The sequence below is a fragment of the Epinephelus fuscoguttatus genome, linkage group LG17 (assembly GCF_011397635.1).
Source record: "Epinephelus fuscoguttatus linkage group LG17, E.fuscoguttatus.final_Chr_v1".
NCBI classification, from domain to species: Eukaryota; Metazoa; Chordata; class Actinopteri; order Perciformes; family Serranidae; genus Epinephelus; species Epinephelus fuscoguttatus.
The window spans coordinates 32,418,115-32,439,356 of record NC_064768.1 but is presented as its reverse complement, the minus strand read 5'-3'; the positions used below and the strand labels follow the sequence as shown (position 1 = coordinate 32,439,356).

The 21,242-nt window shown below is 40.2% G+C and overlaps 2 protein-coding genes across 2 annotated transcripts; one reads left to right on the top strand and one right to left on the bottom strand.

Annotated features, from left to right (window-relative positions):
- Nucleotides 1–248: 248 nt before the first annotated feature.
- Nucleotides 249–10,353, top strand: tmem106bb (transmembrane protein 106Bb). Its single transcript, XM_049601982.1, has 8 exons — nt 249–366; nt 2,545–2,748; nt 2,954–3,017; nt 3,591–3,750; nt 5,319–5,459; nt 5,536–5,585; nt 6,925–6,978; nt 7,090–10,353. The coding sequence occupies exons 2-8, from the start codon at nt 2,553–2,555 to the stop codon at nt 7,226–7,228; spliced, it is 804 nt and encodes a 267-aa protein (XP_049457939.1). The 5' UTR covers nt 249–366; nt 2,545–2,552; the 3' UTR covers nt 7,229–10,353.
- A 1,057-nt stretch (nt 10,354–11,410) lies between these two features.
- LOC125905327 (protein TMEPAI-like) lies at nt 11,411–20,607 on the bottom strand. Its single transcript, XM_049603256.1, has 4 exons — nt 20,323–20,607; nt 16,288–16,439; nt 15,793–15,843; nt 11,411–15,060 (listed from the first exon to the last, which is right to left on the bottom strand). Exons 1-4 carry the CDS (start codon nt 20,564–20,566, stop codon nt 14,602–14,604), a joined length of 906 nt encoding a protein of 301 aa, XP_049459213.1. The 5' UTR covers nt 20,567–20,607; the 3' UTR covers nt 11,411–14,601.
- Between the last annotated feature and the right edge of the window lie 635 nt (nt 20,608–21,242).

Genomic DNA, 21,242 nt, shown 5'->3' with positions numbered 1-21,242 from the left:
ACAGATTCTGCTAATTCATATTTTTTCGATGGTAGGAGCTCGGCATTGTTAAAATCAGCAATATATGTATATTTCTACATCGAATTTTCAACTACTATTACAGTTAAGGAACACACACACACACACACACACACACACACACACACACACACACACACACACACACACACATAATAATAGCCCCTTTCTCAGCCTAAAACAATTAGCGACTGTAATACTAATGTCCCAGCAGCACTCAAATACCGGTCTTTCCCATGGTTTTGAACGCATCACACGAGCGCATGTCTGTTTCTCAAAGGATAAACAAAACTGCATGAGCCATCAGCAGCAGTAATCGGTCAACGTTTAACAAAGAGTCGCATTCAGGTAATCTTCCCTGGCCTTATTTCACTTGAAGTACGTGTTATGTAGCGTTTCAAATAATAACTTCTGATAGACAGGCTGTGTTTGATATTAAACTAGCTAGCTGAGTTAACGCTAGCTATCGCCGCGGCTAATTGCCACTGTGGAATCTGTTAGCAGTTAGCTAGCTAGCGTTAGCTAATAAGCTCTATCAGCTTGGTGAGGTTATGTTTGAAGGAGGCATTTTGACAGCTTGTATGTTCACTTCAGTTGATTGCAGAAAGTGTGTAGCTTCATAGACAGCGAGGATAACCCCTCCCCAACTGTGTTAATGTTATTAATATGAGCTGTCTTCGTGGCTATTAGATGTAACGTTAGATTTAAATTCACAGGCCCAAACTAAGCTAATGTTAGCGGTGTTAATATTAGCTACAATAGATTGGCCTCAATTTAGATGATGCCATCAGGTTTTGGGCACAAAGTATTCCCCTGTAATGCTACACATGCAATGCAACTGAGAAAGTTGCGGAGCTGGTGGCTGGTCCTTTGAGCCTGTTGACTGTCAGTTGTCACTTTTAAAACCCCATGTTGTTAATTTTATATTTTTAATAACTGCTCTAAACACTGTTTTTGTAAAAACCAATCATAAGCAATGATTGGTCTAATGTATATTTCAAGATATGACATTCAAATTCAGTTTACAAAGTGCAGTTTGATCTGACTGTATTGTTTGCCTTTGCTGTGATTTTCTGAGGAGTCAACATTTGTCTTTATTTCAGAGTCTGTAAAGCCAAACTTCCCTGCGTTTTTAATGATTGTCCTCTACATGGAGCTCCCAAAATTCTTAAATAGCCGGTCAGATAGAAAATGAGGCCAGCGTAGAGCTTTTGGCTGGCAAGACCAGTAAGTAAGAAAGATGTGTTTAAAAATAAAATAAATTGTTCAAATCACAATGCATTTGAACAATTTTGTAGATAGGGTTAAAAAAAAGCTAAACACACACAAAAAAAGAAGGTACCATGACATCATATTTAAAGGGCCAGTGTGTAAAATGGGTTGATAACAGTGACATCAGTGGTCAAATTCTATATTGCAGGGCTCACTCGCTCACCCCTCCCATCGGGAAAATGACGGTGGCCTCGTAGGGACAAAAAGCCGTGCGCACGAGTTTTTCAGGAGTAGGTCTATCTAGTGATGAGGTGAATATTTATTTAGAAATCTAAACCATGTTATGATATTGTAATGAATCCCTCGCGAGCAGGAGACCAGAGGAGCGTTCGGAGAAAAGGCCAGTTTATTTGAGCACTCCAAAAACTCCGGTAACACTCCAGGGTGTAAAAGACTCCGTCCCAAACTCTGACTCTTCTAGCGTAACACACACACTTCATACACACATACTCACTTACAATACCTAGCAGGGACCCCCTCCCCCCTCTGCTCCGCCAATCTCCAGCCCGCACACTGACTGACAGCGTAGCCGGTAAACAGAGCTCAGCTGTTTATTTAGCCTAGTGATATCTCCGGACTATAGTAGCTGCAATGGACGACTTTGAACGCGATTTTGAAGAGTTTCTTCAGACCCAGAGCCATACCTGTTTGAGCCGGAGCATACAGATGAGGAACTCCATGTGTTTGATGCTGAGCGGGCAAGAAGAGAGGCTGAATGCACAGAATGAGATATATATATATATATATATATATAAGCATAATTATAAGGCTACGAAAACCAAACGAATTTTATTTTATAGCGATTATACACTTGTATAAACATATTAATGGGTAGAATATTCAGATTCAGATTCAGATTGACAATAAACCATGCCAAATATTACACACTGGCCCTTTAAGTGTGAACTATCAAGGCACGAAAAATTGGGAATGTAAACAACACATGAAGGATCTAAATACAATTTCAGGTTCTCAGAGCTACATCATTTTTATTTTGCAGAAAATATGCCGTGAAGTCAAGATTTTCAGGGCTGAGTACAAACCAGCTTCTCCTTTTTATATACAGTCAGATTAATCCTCAGTGTATTGTCATTTTTCTGTCTTTTTTTCCTTCTCTTCTGTCTTTACTTTTCGAATAAAGCTCACAGTGAGCATACAGCCATGTTAATGAGTGAAAAGCCTCAGACATGATCACTAGTGGATGTATCCATCAGACAGTGTGAATCACAGACTTTTCTTGTATTTGCCTTCCAGGTGTGACTATGGGGAAGTCTTTTTCCCACCTCGCTAAGCAGACAGGCCATGATGAGGGTCAGGACAGCCTGACTTCTCCTCTGGAGGACACCCACACTGACGACGGAAAGGGAGGAGATGTTTCCCAATTTCCTTATGTGGAGTTCACAGGACGGGACAGTGTGACGTGTCCAACGTGTCAGGGCACCGGGAGGATCCCCAGAGGTAACACCACTGTGAAAACAGTCAGAATGGAGTACTCTTAGGCAAAATTAGTTGCCTTCCATTGCCTCATGACTTTACAATATCAAGTGGTAATCCTAAAGTAAACCAGGCAGACCATGGTGTGAAAGAGGCTTTAGTTGCACAACAGGCTTAGTTTCCAGAACAGCTGACAGTGACTCATCATTGACTGTTACCTCTGTTTCAGGACAAGAAAATCAACTTGTGGCATTGATTCCATACAGTGACCAAAGGCTGCGACCCAGGAGGACGTAAGTGCTTATATCTTTGTGTTTCCTTTCCAGGACTGTTTGTTTTTAGATTTCTTTTGGCTCTTTGCCTTGGTAGTACAACGTACGAGTGACAGGACAGGGGAGAGAGGGAGGGAGGGAGGGAGGATGACATGCAGCAAAGGGCCACAGGTTGGAATTGAACCTGGGCCACTGTGGTAAGGACACAGCCTCAGTACATGGGGCGCCTGTACTACAGGCGAGCCAATGGGTGCCTCAAAAGTATGTTATTTTTTAAAAAAAAAGAAGAAGAAATTCAGAATAGGATTAGAACTGAATATTTTAGATATAATGTCTCTAGAGCAGCAACACCGATGTTTACAAAAGCAAAGTCAATATATGAAGTCAGTTTTATCTTAGTGGAAACAAATGTCAATGAAATAAATAATATTCCTGATATCAAAATACTGAGTGAGGTTTATAAAGAATAAAGACCACTCACATCAGTCAGTGTCATTCATGATCAGTCAGCACTGTTACATATGATTAGCTCACACTGTGCATTTAGTATGCATTTAATAAGAGAATCATGTGTTTATTTTGTCTCCACCTCAGGAAGTTGTATGTAACGGCATCAGTGGTGGTCTGCCTGTTACTGTCCAGTCTGGCTGTCTTCTTCCTCTTCCCTCGCTCCATCGATGTGTCCTACGTTGGGGTGAAGTCTGTTTTTGTCAGCTACGACCAAGAAAAGCGCAGCGTCTATCTGAACATCACGGTGAGCTTCAGCTTTAGTCGACAAACAAAAGAACGCAGCAACACAAGAAATATATCTAATGTTCTTGTTTAGGAAAAAGTTTAGTTTGAATTTTCCATGCAACAGTAACTTGTGTAAATCATGTGTGGGGGAGATCAATCCGAAAAGTATTCTACATCAGTATTTTTCACCTCTAAAGATATGTTAACCACCTTTTCAATCTTTTTTTCCCAAAAAGTAAGTAGACATACCTCGGTAGCATCCCTTATTTAAAATCCTCCCTGCATAACAGTATTATTTTAAGTTGTCTTTGCTGCCCCCTTGTGGATAGGCAGTTAATAACCTCACAAAGGCGCAGAGTAACACGTTTAGGTTGCTTGTCTGGAAGTGCTGTTTGATATGTCACTTGGTACATTGAGCCCAGTCGGTTTGCTGAAAATCGAATTGGACAATTATTGGATTTATGACCTTAAAAAGAGATGAAACACTGAACGATATGACTGTGGCTTAATTAATATTTACTTAAAATAAGATATGGCACTGCAATCAAACTTGATATTCACTCAGATTTGCTAGAAAACTAGATAGTATTTCACTTTTTCACCGATAGGGCACAGCCATCTTTAAACAAACCAGGTGGTGACATCACAGGAATGACTCATTTCATTTGTTCTCCAGTAGGAGTTATTTAAATAGGCTGATACTGAAGGATACTGAAGGGAGCAAAGGAGAAAGCAGAAGTCTTCTGTACTGTCATGGCTTCAGTCCTGGCTCCCTCTACATCACTCTTGATGTGTATTGATTTTGTTTGCATTCTGCTCGTGTCTAATTTGGATCTTTTCCAACTGCTGTTGTTCCTGTCTAGATCCAGTAGATGTCAGTAGCGTATATCTGACAGGCTCATTCTGACAGTTGCTAGTATTGCTGGTGCTAGTGGATCATCGTTTTTTGGTGCACTGAGCCTTGTTGATCTACTGTAAAAATGTTTTGTTCTTTGACACAATGGTTTTTACAGCCGTTATTAGGGATATTTTGAGTAGAGTAGTGCACGGAATACAGAGTCACTTTTCGGCAGAAGCGCTAAACAGGTGGGAAACACTTTGAAACACAATGGTGCAGGTCAATCTTGCTTGCTATTTTAACAGAAGAATTGAAGTTTGGGATTACTGTTATCAAAAGCATGAGAGGAGCAACCACATTACCTAAGTAGGAGGAGTACACAAAGTAAAGCTTCTGGTTTATGATCTAAGGTGAGGCTAACATTATCAACCAGCCATCAAGCCATTTGTGTTGCTGAGGAGTGAGTTTGTTGTTTCCAAAATCCTACTGATCGTCTGTAAGATGTAACAGTTATGTTCTAATGTCTTTGCTTTGATAAAAGTACTGTGTTATGCACATATGTGTCCCACACACTTTGACTTTAAATCAAATTGTGTGGCTCTTCCCTCACCCACAAACACTCAGCCACAATATAACATATATAACACAGTGTTTTTGGGGTATTAACAGTTAAGGAAATATGTGGCCTCTGCCAGATGTATGAAACTTATCAATACTAATGAACTCTTCCAATGTTGGTTCTCTTCCAGAACACCCTCAGTATCACCAACAACAACTATTACTCAGTGGAGGTGGCCAACATCACAGCTCAGGTGCAGTTTGCCAAGACTGTGATCGGTAAATCTCGCATCAGTAACATCACTGCCATCAGTCCTCTGGACATGAAACAGGTACAGTTCAATGACCATCACCTAACCATTTGTCCGCGTGGGTACAACTCTGACCCTACACTGTTTCTGTTTTCAGATTGATTACATGGTCCCCACCATCATTGCAGATGAGATGAGCTACATGTAGTAAGTACTGTTACAAGATTACAGGGTTCAGTTTCATTTATGCCAGCTCATGGGTCACAGTCCAAAAGTGGGTTTAGAAGAACTTTAGTTTAGAAAAAAATACACTTTATTTTTAAGTACAGTGGATTCCCGACACAGAGCTTTTATTTTTAAGTGCAGTTTCCTGCGGTAGACCAAGTGACTAATTGACAGCAACTTGACAAAGACAGCAAACTAATGGAACAACAGGGCCAAACACAAGTATGACACTGAATAAAACTGTGCGGACCTTAAACTGATGACCAAGGAGAAATCTGGATCCTGTGGCGGGACCAGTTTGGAACCACTGTTTATTTTTTGGGCTGCCCCTGATTAAGATTTTCCTTGTCAACCAATAGTCGTCATTTAGGGCCATTAGTTGACTAATCGCCCACATGTTTATTATATTAATTTAATTATTAAATTATATATATATTGGGCGGGGCAACACAATGGTTTGAGTTGAATGTGTGGGAATGAATAGTATCAGTAACATTGTTAACACTGTGCTACATTATAGAGAAATACAAAACTGTACTAATGAACCTTCATTAATATAGGCCTATGTTTTATCTTCAAGTGCACACACAAGTCACACACTGAGCGAGCTGCCTTTTAATGACGCTGTCGGCTAATGGGCATGTTGCTACTTCGTGTTTCAGATGATATGTCATGTTTTTAACTAGCTTGTGTAATAACTGCAGGTACCAGCTCTGTAAATTATATTGATTTTATGTTATGTAATATGATAATATAACATATATTATAATATGATATATTTTATAATATTTGCAGAAGAATAGAAAGATATCTGTCTGCTGTGATTGTTTTTTACCTGACTGCTGAGGGTGGACACTTCCTGTGTCTGTCCTTTCAAATTAAACTCCCACATGGTCCTGTCATATACGTTTTGATTTATTTTGACAAGGCACAGCTCCTAATAGAGTTTCACGTTTTTGTTTTTATTGTTATTTCTGCGACTAAGTGAGCAATGAAATCTTGCCGACTAATGAACTTTCTGGTCGACTAAGGTTTAGTCGACTGTTAGGGAGCAGCCCTAGTTTATATCATTATATGACAAATTTTATTTTTGAAGAATTATGTCAGTTTTATCATGAACAATATATGGAACGCCCCTATCAGTGAATTTGAGGGTATCACCCGACATGGTTTGTTTCAACTCTTTTATTGTCTTTACTATAATCATCCCACACCCTAAGAAACCAGCTTGAGAAGGAATTTCTTAGTGCTTGTAAGCATTGTCAGCCATTTCTTAATCAGTCCACAACACACACTTACCTGCACTTGTTTTATTTTCCAGTGACTACTGCACTCTGCAAACCATCAAGGTCCACAACATTGTCGTCATGATGCAGTGAGTTCTTCTGATACACTGTCATTTATTTTCATATTAATCTAAACATCTGAGTTGACTGTGTGTAGTGTGTGTTTGTGGCTTCACCTCATCCCTCTCCGCCCTCTGCAGAGTAACTGTCACCACGGCGTACTTTGGCCATGCGGAGCAGGTGTCTCAGGAGATGTACCAGTACGTGGACTGCGGAGGGAACACCACCTCTATCAGAGCGATGACCAAGCCATTCAACATCCCACATCCTGCTGAGTAACCCCAACACTGTTGTCTGACTCGGGCCCCGGAAGCTGGCCTTAGATGGTTCACTGTGTTTTCCATTCTTCTCCACCTGCCGTGTCTAGGAAACTGCTGCTGCTGCCACCATACCATGATGTTTACTTCAATATCAATACCAGAAGAAATCCACTCTAAGATAAGAAATTATGTTTCTTATGGAAGCACATTGCATTCAGCAAAGAAAAAAATGATCCATTAATGCTGCACAATTATCTCATGATAATAAGATTTGTATTTCATTGCCTGCATACCTCGTGTTTGTTGTCAGCATCACTGAATTGTTTGATATTGTCAGGATAGCAAATTATGTTTTTGTGTTGCTTAAAAGTATCTCATAAGATTGTGATCCAAAGGTCACTGCTTAACCACTCATTTCATTCGAATAGGGTGTCTGAAGTCTTTCAGTATCTTTGCCAAAACGATACTATAGTTTTGGTTTCAAATACATTCCTACACATTCCTCAATCCTTAGTTAAAGGAATATAAATATGTTTCTTTGCAAATCTTTTTACATTCAGCAAAATATGCCAGACCTGAAAGTATCGGTGAGTAATCCAGAAATATTGAAGTTTGATTCTTGGATACTAGGCTTACTGCTCAATCATTTTTGCTGCTCTATGGCATGCTTCTTTGTAAAGATAGAACAATTTTAAGATGACTTTTTTAGCCATACCATGAAGTTTAAATTCCTGCTATTTTGAGATAAAAACACGTCGGTCCTGATAATGACAAAACAATATTTGATATGTCAAAAAGAAGTAGCACAATATTTCAACACTGAGATTAACTTAAAAAGTTATCATGACTGCTCTGATTCCTGCCTTACGTGATGAATATAGTTGTTACATGATTTGAAATTGGACCGGATCATCATTTCAGTTACCGTAACAACACTAATTCATAGATTGTGCTCTTGAGTTTCTTCGTGTTATAAACCACAATTTATTATTTATGCAAGAGGAGAGAGCACAGAATAATAGACAATTTGAAAACTTGATAAATGTATTTCACTACCTACCGAACCATAATGCACTTTATAAGTATATATTTAAATAGCCCGCTTTATCAGCAGTCCCAAGTTCTCGAAAGCCTATTCCTCTACCAGTGTTGGTAGAGGAATAGGCTTTCGAGTGTTGTAATGTAATTACAGAATTCAGATGCCGCTGCCTGTGTTGGATTCTGAGATAAGCTCATGTTGTACATACTGTAGTGTTTCTCTCTGACTGCACTTTTGCTTTGAATTTTGTACAATCTGCTGACCTACTACCACTTACTACTGACTACTGCTTTGGTTTTTAGTTGTTGGGTGTTCATTATAACTTACATTTGTATTTTTTGTCTTTAACTTGTACTGTCATGAAGGAACATCTCCTGCACTCCATTTCAAAGGTAGAGATGGAAAATTCCTCTTAGCTTGCCAGGTCCAGGAATTTTCACTGTGTCAATTTCTGGTGTGACTATGCTATAGATATACACTACATCAGTGCCATGCAGGGCGTGGAAAAAAAAAAAAAACTAAGGCACCCGCTAGTTGGTAGTATAAGCAAGCTTATTAGACTGGATGACATCACTCTTTAATTACAAGAGGATTTATCAATTTAGAGGGTGTCACATCCTTGACCCATCTCTGAACTGGCAACCTTATGGAAGCAAACAAGAGATATAATATTTCAATTTTAATAGCCACATAATAATTAATATTGAAATTTAAACACCACTGAATTCATAGGATTGAAATTCTTAGCTCTGAATTTGAGTAATCAAATTTGAGCATTTTTATTAATTCTGAAATTTACATTTTTGGATCAGAATTTGTGAACATTGAATTATTCATTTTAATTTCAGAAGTGAATTTAGAACAAATTTAGTTGAGTGGTTTTCAAAGTAAAATATTGCAATACTCTGAATTAAGTGGTGTACAAATTTCAATGTTAATAATTCACTGGCTGCTATAATTTAAGGAATTGTTTCTTTTAATAACTTCAATACAAAAACACGCACCAGTTTTTTAATTGTGAGAATTTGCCTTTTCTTTCTCTGTTTAACGTGATAGTAAGATGTTTGGGTTAATTGATAATTAAACTTATTGTTAGATGCAGCCCTTCATCAGGGCAACAGTTAAGAAAATATGTTTCCTTGCATTTTACTCAGTTACAGATGAGAAGAGTTTTGTTAGTTTAATCCCTGATTGTATGGAAGAAAATAAGATACATATGTTAAAGACAGCTTATTCTTGTTGAACAGAGAAATGGAACAACCCCCACAATTAACTAACAATCAACTACTGAACAATAAAACCTCTCTGAAGTCTTGGAAATCAAATTTCAGAATATTAATTGTTTTAGCTACATAAGAGACAGTGTAGACCACTGAGGCCTTTTGGTCAATAAATCATGAAGGGCCTTTTTGTAATTATTACTGTTAGAATTCCTTTTGGTCATTTTTGATCATGTAGTCAGAATTTCCCACTTTGTATCACCTCTTGAATGCAGCGTTATGTTCTGCCCTCCTATCCTATCCTGCTGCAAGTTGTTCATCTGACATTTTGAGGTGTCCTGTAATTTGTTGACCGTTATGACTTTACATGCTGACTTGCATATTATGCATAATAATCACTACCAAATTCTTCTAAGTGTGCTGGTGTCCTACTTGGAAATGGTGTTCTCATTTTTGTACCGTACATAAAAATCAGAATGATCAATATTTTTCCAACATTTCATCTAATTTATTTTGTTGATGGATTATATTTTTTCATCCTTGACCAAAAATGATCCAGTTGTGTATCAAATCTATTTTGAATGAAAAACATCTTGCATATCGAAAATACATGCTTTTGGCAACATCGTGTAAATAGTTGGAAATTGTGTTTATATCATATTCCTACAAACTGTAATGGTTGGGAAGCTAGACAACACATAACATTTAAACTGAGTGGGATTTAAAGAAAAGCACACATTTTTTAATCCTAATGTGCACCCTTAACAGTCCTTTTAACATTTCAAATGCTATTTTAGACTCCTACCTCTAATGTCATTTTAAACGTTTTGTTGGTCATTATTCATAGTGATTGTTGTGGGAGCATGAATAAAGTTTAAAAACATGTTTATCTGTTGTTGTTTTTTTATTATTATTAACATTATTGTTATCACCTCATGAAAAAACTGGAATATCACATACACACCTGTCTATATAACGTCTCACAGCTGACTGTAGGTATGTCAGAGCAAAGAACAAGCCATTAAGTGGAAGGCAGAGCTCAGAGACAGGATTGTGTTCAGGCACAGATCAGAGGAAGACTACATTTCTAGAGTACAGTGGCCACAGTGGCAAAACTTTGGAGGACATCACACATCATTCTCCTGGTTCCAGGTGTATTGCAAATATTTTGGTGAAATGTGGCTAAAAATTAGATGAAATAGAAAGGAACAAATTACAACATATTGAACGTCACTGCAGACTCACATCTGAACACTATTTAAAACACTTACCTACCATCCAAAGAATATCAGGTTTTGTAGCATTTGAATAAAAACTTGTGGAGATACAGATGTGCTCAAATATATTTATTAGAATAAAGACAAGCCACAATCTCTGATTAACAATTACGATCTCTGGTAACTGACAAATTCTAATCCAAACCTGCTTGTGAGATAACCTGTAATGATGACACACATTGATCACATCCTGAGTCAGACCTGTTCAAGTTGTGGCCCGCAAGCCACATCTGGCCCAGAAGCAGTCCTTATAAATCATAATTAAATAACATTATGGTTTAAAAATGAGTACTTTGGTTAGCATTAGGAGAAATCCTGCAACTTTGAAAATTAAAATGGCTCCTCAGTACAACTGATATGAAATTAGTAAATGTATAACCTTTTGTCAACTACGTAAACTTCATTTTATTGTCTATTATATTGCTTATGTTCCATCTAATTTAAATATTTTAATTTGATCTGCAATCCTGTATTGCATAATGATAGTAACAAAATCCTCAAAACAAGCTATTAGTATAGTATTCATGATAAACTGGGACAGTTTAAGGGACAAAGGTCTGAACCGCTAAATGTACAATTTCTCCAGCTCATGCCTGTAAAACAACATCTTCTGTTTCCTCTACAGGGATAAAAAAGACACAACACATCCTGTAGGCATTCCCTTTGCTTTAATGTTTACATCATTACAGTTTCAACCATGTTCTCTTGTGGTTTTTCTACCTCCTGGGTAGAGCATGTGCATAATATATTAAGTTTATATACAGTCCTTTACAGATCAAGACTCAAGAGTCAGACTGCTGAAAAAGCACCATTGGAAGTGAGGCACAACAGAGGTGGGTTTTTCTTAAGTGCAAGTGGTTTCCTGTGGCTGATGCAGTTGTCACCATCAGGCACCGAGTTAGCTCATATTCATGTAACATGCAAACCCTCCTGAAAACAAGTTAGAAAAACTGTAAACTGGAAATTACAAGAGCAAAAGAGCTTGTTTTAAAGGAAATATTAAAACAGAACAAAAGTCATCTTTCAATATTTTTTCCTAAATAATTTCAACACATGAAATTGGAAAAGTACTAACACTGACAGCTGCAGCATGTATGTAGCCGAAGCAGTAAAGAGAACATGTAACCTTCATTCTCTTAATCAGACACATAAAGACAGACATAGCATCAAGTCTCAGTCCAGGCTACTCTGGGAGATTATGGTAAAACTCCTTCAACTGTGGTTCAAATTCAAATTCTGCTCCAACGTTAAGAAATTATTACAGGCTTTGCCAAATGTTTCCTCTAGCTGCAGCATCTAATAAATATAAAATACATATTTTTATGTGGGTGCATCCAAGGCATATCCCACAAACAAGCATGGCTCCATAACATCAGGTCTTAAAAGCATAAAAAAGCATTTTGTCCATGTGCAAAGATATTGCGATTTTATTCAGTCTGCAAAGTGTGTGGGATATCTTTAAGGAATTAATACCACAAAAATGACTATTTGTATATCAATTAATCACCACGTTACCTTGAATTCATGGAGAACTAAAGAAAACGTAATTGTTTCAAACATGCCTCCACAGTAAACAGACGAACCTTCTTCATGAATTTAAATAACTTTGGACGTGTTTAATGACAGCAAGACTTTATCAACTTTATCATCATCTGCTGATGATGTCAGGCGTTTTGAGTGCTTTGATGAAAACGTCATGTTTTTGAAATTCATATCTGTTAACAGAATATTAAAACATTATAATAATAAATGACCGGTTCTGGTTACCAGCAAATATATAAAATATCTCTGAATGTTTATAACGTCATTTAGGAGAAGCTCCCCTAAATTCTATGTGCACCGGTGTGTAGCTGGAGGGTGTGTAATGAGGTCAGTTCTGCTCATACTGAAATTAAAATCTTACAACTGAATCTTTCAGTGCATTACTGTAGCTATACAGTGCGAGGTTTTCGATGTGGTCTTACAGTAAGTGCAAACTGTACTGACAAAAAGCATTAAAGTGCAGAACTGTACAGAAACCTGACATTGCTAGCAAGCTAACAGCAGTTGTGCTGAAACAAAAATAAGTTAAATGATCGGTTAGTCGGTTTTGATAATCAGCTGTTAATCATTTGCCTGGGTGTTGGAATACAACTGACTAACTAATGAACAGATTTATCAATAATAAAAAGAATCATTCATGGTTAATTGTTTCAGCCCTGGTGTCAGTCCATTCTCAAAAGGTGACATCCAAACAAAGAGCGCATGGACCATGTTCTCAGCAGTGTAAACAGAAAGAGAAAAATGGCTCACAGTTTAATCTGTAGGAAAAAAAATATTCTGATCTTAGGAGCTTCTAAAACACAAACACTCTCTGCTTTTAAATTATAGTGCAACTTAAGTTTTGCTTAACTTACATCCTACAGTCTGTGCCCATGACTGGTGACTCATTTCTGGATTTATGAGGGGTTTGTGCACAGGTCTGGTAACTCCAAACAGTAAATAACCTACTGTCAAATGACTGGGCTCCGTCTTCTTTGCAACAGAGTCAGAACATTGTCAACATGTAGAAATGAAAAGGACAAAAAATTAGACATCCGAAGCATACATTTATATTACCTAATAAAAAAATCTTGCAGCTTTAATATTACATAAAAACAGTTCAGCTCCTGGAATTAGTTCATGTTTGGTGTGGCAGTAAAGCTAAGACAGAAATACTGCTCTCCCCTCAGGTGACTGAAGAATTGTTAAGCATATATCAGCTCCTCTCCTTCCTCTCTCATACTTCAGTTAGCTGTTTAAGCTTGTTCAAAGGCCCAGACACACCAAACCGACATCAAAGAACTAGTGGCAATGAAGGCCTGCTGCTGCGTAGCCTCACATCCTTATCCCGGCCTAAAAGTTGCACTTGAACTCACAGCAAAGACAATGGCCAGAGGACAGCATGTATGTTTTGCACCTGCATGAGAGGACAAAACTCTTCATAGCAGCAGACAGCAGTGGTTTGCATTCATCATTAAAAAAGGAAAAGCAGAAGACCAACAGGATGGATTCAAGATGCTGGTTAGCCAAGAAGCACATTAACAACACAACCTGATGTTGAAAGGACAAAGGGTATTAACTCTGCCCCAGCGAACAATAACACAAACAAATACAAACCACTTCTGCTGAAGAGTTTGTTGTGATCTCACGCCCTCTTGACTTTAGTTGTTTATTTACTTTCCTCACTTCCCTTTCTCTTCTCGTGCACTGAACGGCTGCTGTTGGGACTTTTTGACAAACAGGCCACAGTCTTCCACCATCACGCTCAGCACTGGCTCCCCACAGGGACGTGTCCTGAGCCCCCTGCTGTACACGCTCCTCATGATTGCTCTGCAAGGTCTCCAAGCAATTATACAGTGAAGTTTGCAGATGACACGGCTGTGGTTGGACTAATCTCCAACGACAAGTCTGTGTACAGGCAGGAGGTGGAAGAACTCGTGGACTGGTGCAGAACAAACAATCTCTGCATCACTGGGGGGAAGACTAAGGAGATGGTTGTGGACTTTAGGAGACCTTTGTTTTTAACACCTTAAAATGACAATAAACCGAACTTTGAACCTTGAACCTCGAGTGAACTGCCAATCAGAGGCATCTCACTGACCAACAGGCTTCAACGTGCTGAATCGGCCAAAAAGCCGCCAACAAGGGCCAACTAGTGCCAATGGTGTGGGACACACGGCAAAAAGTAGAGCGATGAACGCTCACTGACAGCCTGACATTGACCGATAGTCGACAGTCGGCCTGGTGTGTCAGGGCCCGAATTCAGTGGAGGCCTTTGTTGTGCTTTCAGGGCCACTGCTGCCAGTGTTGTATAGTGTCTGTGGGCTGTCATGTCTTAACCTGTTGTCTCTGGGCGGTCATTATTGCTATACTGGCTGTAACAGGCTGTAGAGCCCGGGTAGTCCTTCATCACCTCACTGTAAGAGGGTGGGGGACCCTCAATCCTGGAATCGGCATCGCCGGTTCCAGAGTTACTGCTGGGGGCCTGCACACTCTTACTGTGTATATAAACGTCTATGAGGTCACCATCAAAGACGGTCCGGTTCGGGGGAGCGCGCACGGAGGCTCGGATCAGCTCCAGCTGCTGCTCTGGGTGGCGGAGCTGTAAGCTGCAGGGACCCTTGTAGGGCAGCAGCTCCTCCCCATCTGACAGGCAGATGATGGGGGGAAGGTTGATGATCTCCTGTGGCAGGTAGGGGTAGGTGGGCTGGAAGCGGCACAGTCTCTGCTGCTGCTGCTGCTGCTGCTGCTGCATGAAGGGTGGCAGGTTGCTGTTCAGATGGCCACACATCACCTTAGTATGGACAAACACACAGAGCAAAGGAGCCTGTTTCAGTTTCCAGACACGGGCAATTAAGGCTGGTAAGACACGTGATTCTTAGTTCCTGGAACTATTTAGTCTAATATGGGGAAAGCAGCCCGCTTTTTAACCAAATAGTTCAAAGATCTAAAGAACCAAAGGAGCAAAACTCAAGACTCGGAATTAGTTTTAACCCCATCTGAAGAACCATGAAGACTTAGTCTGATAACATATTCAGAAGCTGTTTTATTTTAGTTTTTTTTTTGTATTAATTAGCCTATTCAACCATAAATTCAAACGTAACACAAGAAAAATCTGCCAACTTTCTGTTGCTGCCATTAAACAGGTTGGCGCTGAAGTACTGTCGCCAAAACTTCTCTCCTCTTAGTCAATTCAAGCTTGGTCAGGTTCGGACCAATATTAACAAATGAAGTTCGGGTTCAGCCTGAAAATGACAGACCTACTGTCTGTGTTGGACTACTTCTTGCTCAGTGCTGGGGTTTGTTATTACATGACAACACATGAATGCAACACAGTAATGTTACATTAACTGCATCGGGCTCAAGTTGGGGTTCGGACATTAACAACAAAATGCGTGTTGGGTCCGGTTTTGGCTTGATTACTACCTGAGTAGCACTTTACTCTATGACACACTTTACACCATTTAATTCCCTCAAGGCTTTCTAAATAAAATGGGTAACATGAGGTTCAACAGGCATTACTTACCTCGCCATTTCTCTGCTGAGTCAGCACACTGTCTGACCACACACTGCCATCCTGAGACACACAGGAAGACACAGAGAAAGACAGAGGGAGAAAATCAGATAAATGCCCCCTACAGATGAATCAATTATAAAGTTTTTAACAGACTTTACTCTGATGTAGTACATTGTCATGGTAACTTGTCAATGTCAAGATGGAGGGCCTGAGGACAGACACCAGGGATTGAAAGCAGTGGAGACCATGATGGTCAATGAAAATTAATCCTCATCCACACTCCAAAATACTGGCCTAAACAATTCAGTATGTGTTGAGCGATATTTTTCAAGTGTTTAATTAAGAATATAACTTCAAATCCGAGTTAAAGTGCTCATTCATTTCAGTCTTTTTAGTTGCAATCCCAATTTTTTGCATGTGTGTTCTTGTTAATGGACTCATTGACCAATGGAACAATCTCTCGATGAGCCCAGCCTCTCTGAGTGTGTTGGTAGTGTCACCTACTATTTGTGTGGCCTGGTCTCGCTGGGTGTGGCTGAGCCTGCTGAGGAAAGCCAGGGCTGGCAGCCAATAGTGGTTGAGTAGGCAGATGATCACGACTATCATGAAGGTCATCACGAGCAGGATTATTATTATCTGAACAAACTCCAGTTCAGCTGCATACACAGAGAGATGGAGAGAAACACACAGGGAGACATGAGAAAAGACAGCTTTTACATATTACTGAGGACACTCCTTGATGAGCTCTGTCATGGGGTTACTTATTAGTTCTCCAAGACTTAAAATACACTAATTATATATATTTATAAGATATAATCGTAGACTTTAGAAGTGTTGTCTTTTCCTGCAGGCTTCATTACAGTAAAGTGATCGTCTTGTCTCCCATCTTTGTCGCTGCCTCAGAGCCGGGCTGTGACAAATTTATGAACTTACCAGACTGTTCTTGCTGTTCTATTTTTGCCTTTACCTACTTAGTCATTATATCCACATTACTGATGATTACTTATCAAAATGTCATTGTGTAAATATTTTGTGAAAGCACCAATAGACAGTACTACAATATTGTCACAGTGTCGATATCGAGGTATTTGGTTAAAAGTATTGTGATATTTGACTTCCTCCATATCGCCCAGACCACACCAGTACTCCCAATACAGTTAAAGGTCCAGTGTACGGGATTTAGTGGCATATAGCTGTGAGGTAGCAAAACTGAACGCAAACACCCTATTCAAACCAGTGTTTGATTTGTCTGTTTTAGGCTACTGTAGAAACAACATGGCGAACTTGCGTAGAAGAGGACTGGCTCCATATGTAGGTATAAACGGCTCATTCTCAGGCACGGGTCACGTGGTAGCTTAACCAATGGCACACTATCAATAAGTGTGATAATAATAAAATGTTTAAGTACATCAGACAGATGATTTAAAAAAAAAACCACAGTGTTTAGAATTGCATTTGATGAGAGTGTGGATATGAGTCTGTGAGTCTGTGTGAGTTTATGGTGATAAATGAGGAAAATGAAGGCATCCCAAGAAGACAACTTGATGGACACCCTTTATGATGGGCAACTGATTTTGCATTAGAAATTTGACCAATAGTCAATTTATGATTTGTCTCAACGCCGGGAGGTGGATCGCTAGACTTTCTGAGGTTGCGCTCTTCCAGCCTTATTAAAATAAATGATTGCACTGCGGTTTTATGCAACAGGATCTTTCCAGTCAGCTATTGGTGAGGTATTTCATGTACACAAGTCAATGGCGTGTTGCCTCGAAATGTTGCAATTTCCTCCCACGTTCGTTGCTTCATGTTTGCTGTTATTTTCTGATCAAGTTTACTTTTCGGTATGTTCTTTCTTTTATTGATGATTGTTTCTTTTCCTCCAACCAGTTTGGTTTTTGTGTCTTCCTATTGTCTGCCATTTTTGTTTCACTATCAGGCCAAATTTGTGAGAGGATACAAAGTTAGCCTTGGCTATCACAAGCGCACGTTCAAGCAAACAAATAGTCTCCATGGAAACTGTATCATTTTACTGCTGTAAAATCTCTTTCGGTGCAATGAAAGCTAATGACTTAATGTCTTTCCTTCACTAAGGAAACCCTGTGCAATACGCTTAAGTACAAACTAAACCTTCAGTGTCATACTTAAGGAGCAAACTTAAGGTGCCTTGTGCAAACCACCCCTGACTCTTAGTTGAGTTGTTGCAGTTAATACTGGTAACAATACTAAGTGAATACTAGCAAGACTAATGGTCTACAGTCATGACATAAAACAAAATGCTGGCTCTTAATAGGTGGCTCTATAGTGTAATGGTTATCTTGCCCTTAGTTTCCACAAAAAGCCTCATATCATAATACCAACACTGTACACAATGTAGCACAATGTTGGTATTTATTATATAATTGTTTTTATTTCAGGTTGGAGCAGAGGCAATAAAACATGGAACACTGGAGAACGTGTGCACATGCATGACAGCCACTGCGTGAACAAAGAGGACAAAGGCCCAGACACTGTCGGTGACTGACAGGCCTTCACCTTTCACCCTTGACCCTGGGGAGGAGCGAGCAGAGACAGCAGCTGGCTGTAATGAGGAGTCTGGTGCATTGCTAATAAACCTGTGTGTGTATGTGTGTGTGTGTGTGTGTGTGTGTGTGTGTGTGTGTGTGTGTGTGTGTGTGTGTGTGTGTGTGTGTGTGTGTCTGTGTGAGTCGTCTCATCAGCCCTTCTCTACACCCCCTTCCCTAATGCCCCCTATAACTCAAGCTGTCTGTGTTCCTCGTCTATGATCATAACATCGAGACAAAGAGGTCGGTGTGGGTGTAGGGATGAACAGGATCGAGCCAGGCACACTTCTAATAAATTAGTATTGGCAACAAACAACACAAGTCATTTCTGTTCCTTTGTTTGCTCCAGGTATGGCAGAAGGCCCCATCATGCTCCATTAGAATACAGGAAACTACAAGAACCAACAACTGAGCCATGGACCTCGTCAAAATAATCTGCAGTTACTAAAATGAAAACGCAAGCCATTCCATAAATTTATATTGATTCTCAGCAGCATTTTGCAGGAATACCATGACCTGCTGTTAGTTCCAAAATGCATTTAGGCAATATTTGGTCAGTGTTGTGGGTACAATGAAGAACTGGGCTGTTGGAGGCCTTAAAACCCCTTTTTGGTGTATGGAATCTGGACCGAATGGGGCATCATCAGCGACCACATGATCCATTTTTCTTAATGGATGAATGCTCCAGACACTTAACCCAGGAGCCACTTCTACAAAATGACAGGAGGGCATGGGCCATTCATAGCAGCTCCACAAAGGTCAGGTGTATGCAGGGGTGATGCTAGGATTTGAGACCACTGGGGGTTAGCCCATACCTCTGTCAGGGGGTCGAGAAGATCCTCCTCTGGCACTTTTTTTTCTAAACAAGCTCTGTTTTGATTGTAAATCACGTTATTTTCATTGTGTATTAGAAAATGGTTGGGGGGCCACTTGGCACCCTATCACAGGCCAGATTTGGCTTGCTGGCCATAAGTTGAGTATCACTGCACCATTAGATATGGGTGCTTAAAAAAATCAGTCTAACACTGACATAAGTGGACTGGTCAAAACTGTCTGGGTGTCCACAAATGATGATAAATTCATACTACTGTGTAGTAATGGTAGACATGAAGTCTGGGCCGAATGTAGCATTATGTATGAAAATAGGATTCTGGCTACCTTAATTAGGACGAGTTGTCATCATGTGACCTGGTTATAACCATGTGCTAACATACAAGGTCAATATGCAATGAATAAACTAAGCTGACTTTGAGTTAAGATTATGTCAAGCTACTATTCCCAAATTCATGCTCATGTCTTATGTCCCCACACCCCACAACCTTTACTGGGTTTCCTTGGCCTCATTTCACATGCACCATAACATGCAGGTCAATCAGACTGACCCCTGGCCTTCCAGGTTTCATTTGCATAAAACTGATTACTGGAAAAATCGCGTGTGCGCCTATGAATTTGCAGATAAAATACAACATCAGATCTCCTGTAGCTTTAAATACCATCATGCATTCTAATACTTGTCACCAGTGATGCCTCACTGGTTTCCAGGAGCGTCTTTGTGCTGCAGGGATTGTGCTGTCTGACAGCAGTCTGCCGGTGGGAAGTAGATGATGTGGGGGAGGGTGGATGCCTCATCAGCCGGCCTGTCCACACAGACAGACCGACCAGGAGCAATACCCTGCCGTCTCTCAGCCATCTGGCTGTTTGTAAGCTGCTATTCCTTCAATGCAGCACTCTTCACTTCACCCATACGGAGACTTCTCATATCATGTTACAAATCCACTAAATACTAAATACTGACAAACTAGGGATGAGCCGATGATGATGGAGCCGGCCGGCAGACATCACCTCATCTTTTCCAAACTCCTGGGTCTGGACTGACGTTACATAGTTCAGCGCAGTAATTAAAATAGAAGCATCAGTCAGAAACAGCATCTCAATTTACATTGTTTACATTCATTAAAAAAATAACACAGTGACTTACATATATCCATGCCCTGTTTCTGGGGTCCAGTGCAGATACAGGAGCAAAAACCATTGGAGCTTGCGTTACTGGAGCTTCCCGGGACCGTTCTGTCTTGCATGAAGCAGGGAGCACCGGGATGCCGGAGAGCTGAGCCGCCAGCCGGCTGCCGAGAGCCGGAGAGGAGCGACCGGTCCAGCAGCCTGTCAGCGCCCACCCCGAGCACACAGCCTACATCACGCCCCCGGAGCTCCGTGCTGTGCATGGATCCTCATCTCATCATACTCTGGTACTCTCTCCGTTACTGCCTACGGGTCCTTCCGCTGAGCAGCAGACTGATGGGTGTGTGTTGGGATTCAGAGCCCGCCTCTCAATGGGGGGAGGGGCAGGGTCGCTTAATGCTTACTGGTCAAAATGGTTTACTTTTAGAAATGTAAATAATTTTAATTCAAATGTATTCATCCCCAGAAGAGGCATTTAAAATCTGAACAACATTTCAGAAAAGTAGGCTACACACCAGAGGCGTAAATATAGACAGTGCAGGCAGTGCGGTTATACTGGGGCCCATGAGGTGGGGGGCCCATAGAAAGAGTGGACCCTCCAATAATGTGCAAGGTGGAAAATTTATAGTCTAGCAGGAGAAATGGGGTCCTGTGCACCTGCATCACATTTTTTTGTAACCTGTTTTTTTAGGATCCTAATGGTGACTAGTTAAGAATTTTTCTTGTCCGCAAGGTCAACTCATGGCCCATGGGCTTGTTGGGAGGCCATCTTGACTTAATGTCCATGGTAATGGTGGAAAATGCAGATTTTCATAACTCCTGAACCAGACAACATAAAGACAAATATACCTGCTTTTCATATAATTTGGAAACCAGGAATCAAATGGAAGGGTCATTGACATGCTACAACCACTCTTTATTCGGAAAAATGGGCAAATG

Bases quoted from the DNA above. Each gene is read 5' to 3' on its own strand.
- tmem106bb (XM_049601982.1), top strand. From the start codon at position 2,553: ATGGGGAAGTCTTTTTCCCACCTCGCTAAGCAGACAGGCCATGATGAG. The intron at 5,460-5,535 runs GTACAGTTCAAT...TTCTGTTTTCAG, and splicing joins GTCCTCTGGACATGAAACAG to ATTGATTACATGGTCCCCAC. The intron at 6,979-7,089 runs GTGAGTTCTTCT...CGCCCTCTGCAG, and splicing joins AACATTGTCGTCATGATGCA to AGTAACTGTCACCACGGCGT.
- LOC125905327 (XM_049603256.1), bottom strand. From the start codon at position 20,566: ATGCACAGCACGGAGCTCCGGGGGCGTGATGTAGGCTGTGTGCTCGGG. The intron at 16,440-20,322 runs GTAAGTCACTGT...CTGTGTATGCAG, and splicing joins GAAACAGGGCATGGATATAT to CTGAACTGGAGTTTGTTCAG. The intron at 15,061-15,792 runs GTAAGTAATGCC...GTCCATACTAAG, and splicing joins CTCAGCAGAGAAATGGCGAG to GTGATGTGTGGCCATCTGAA.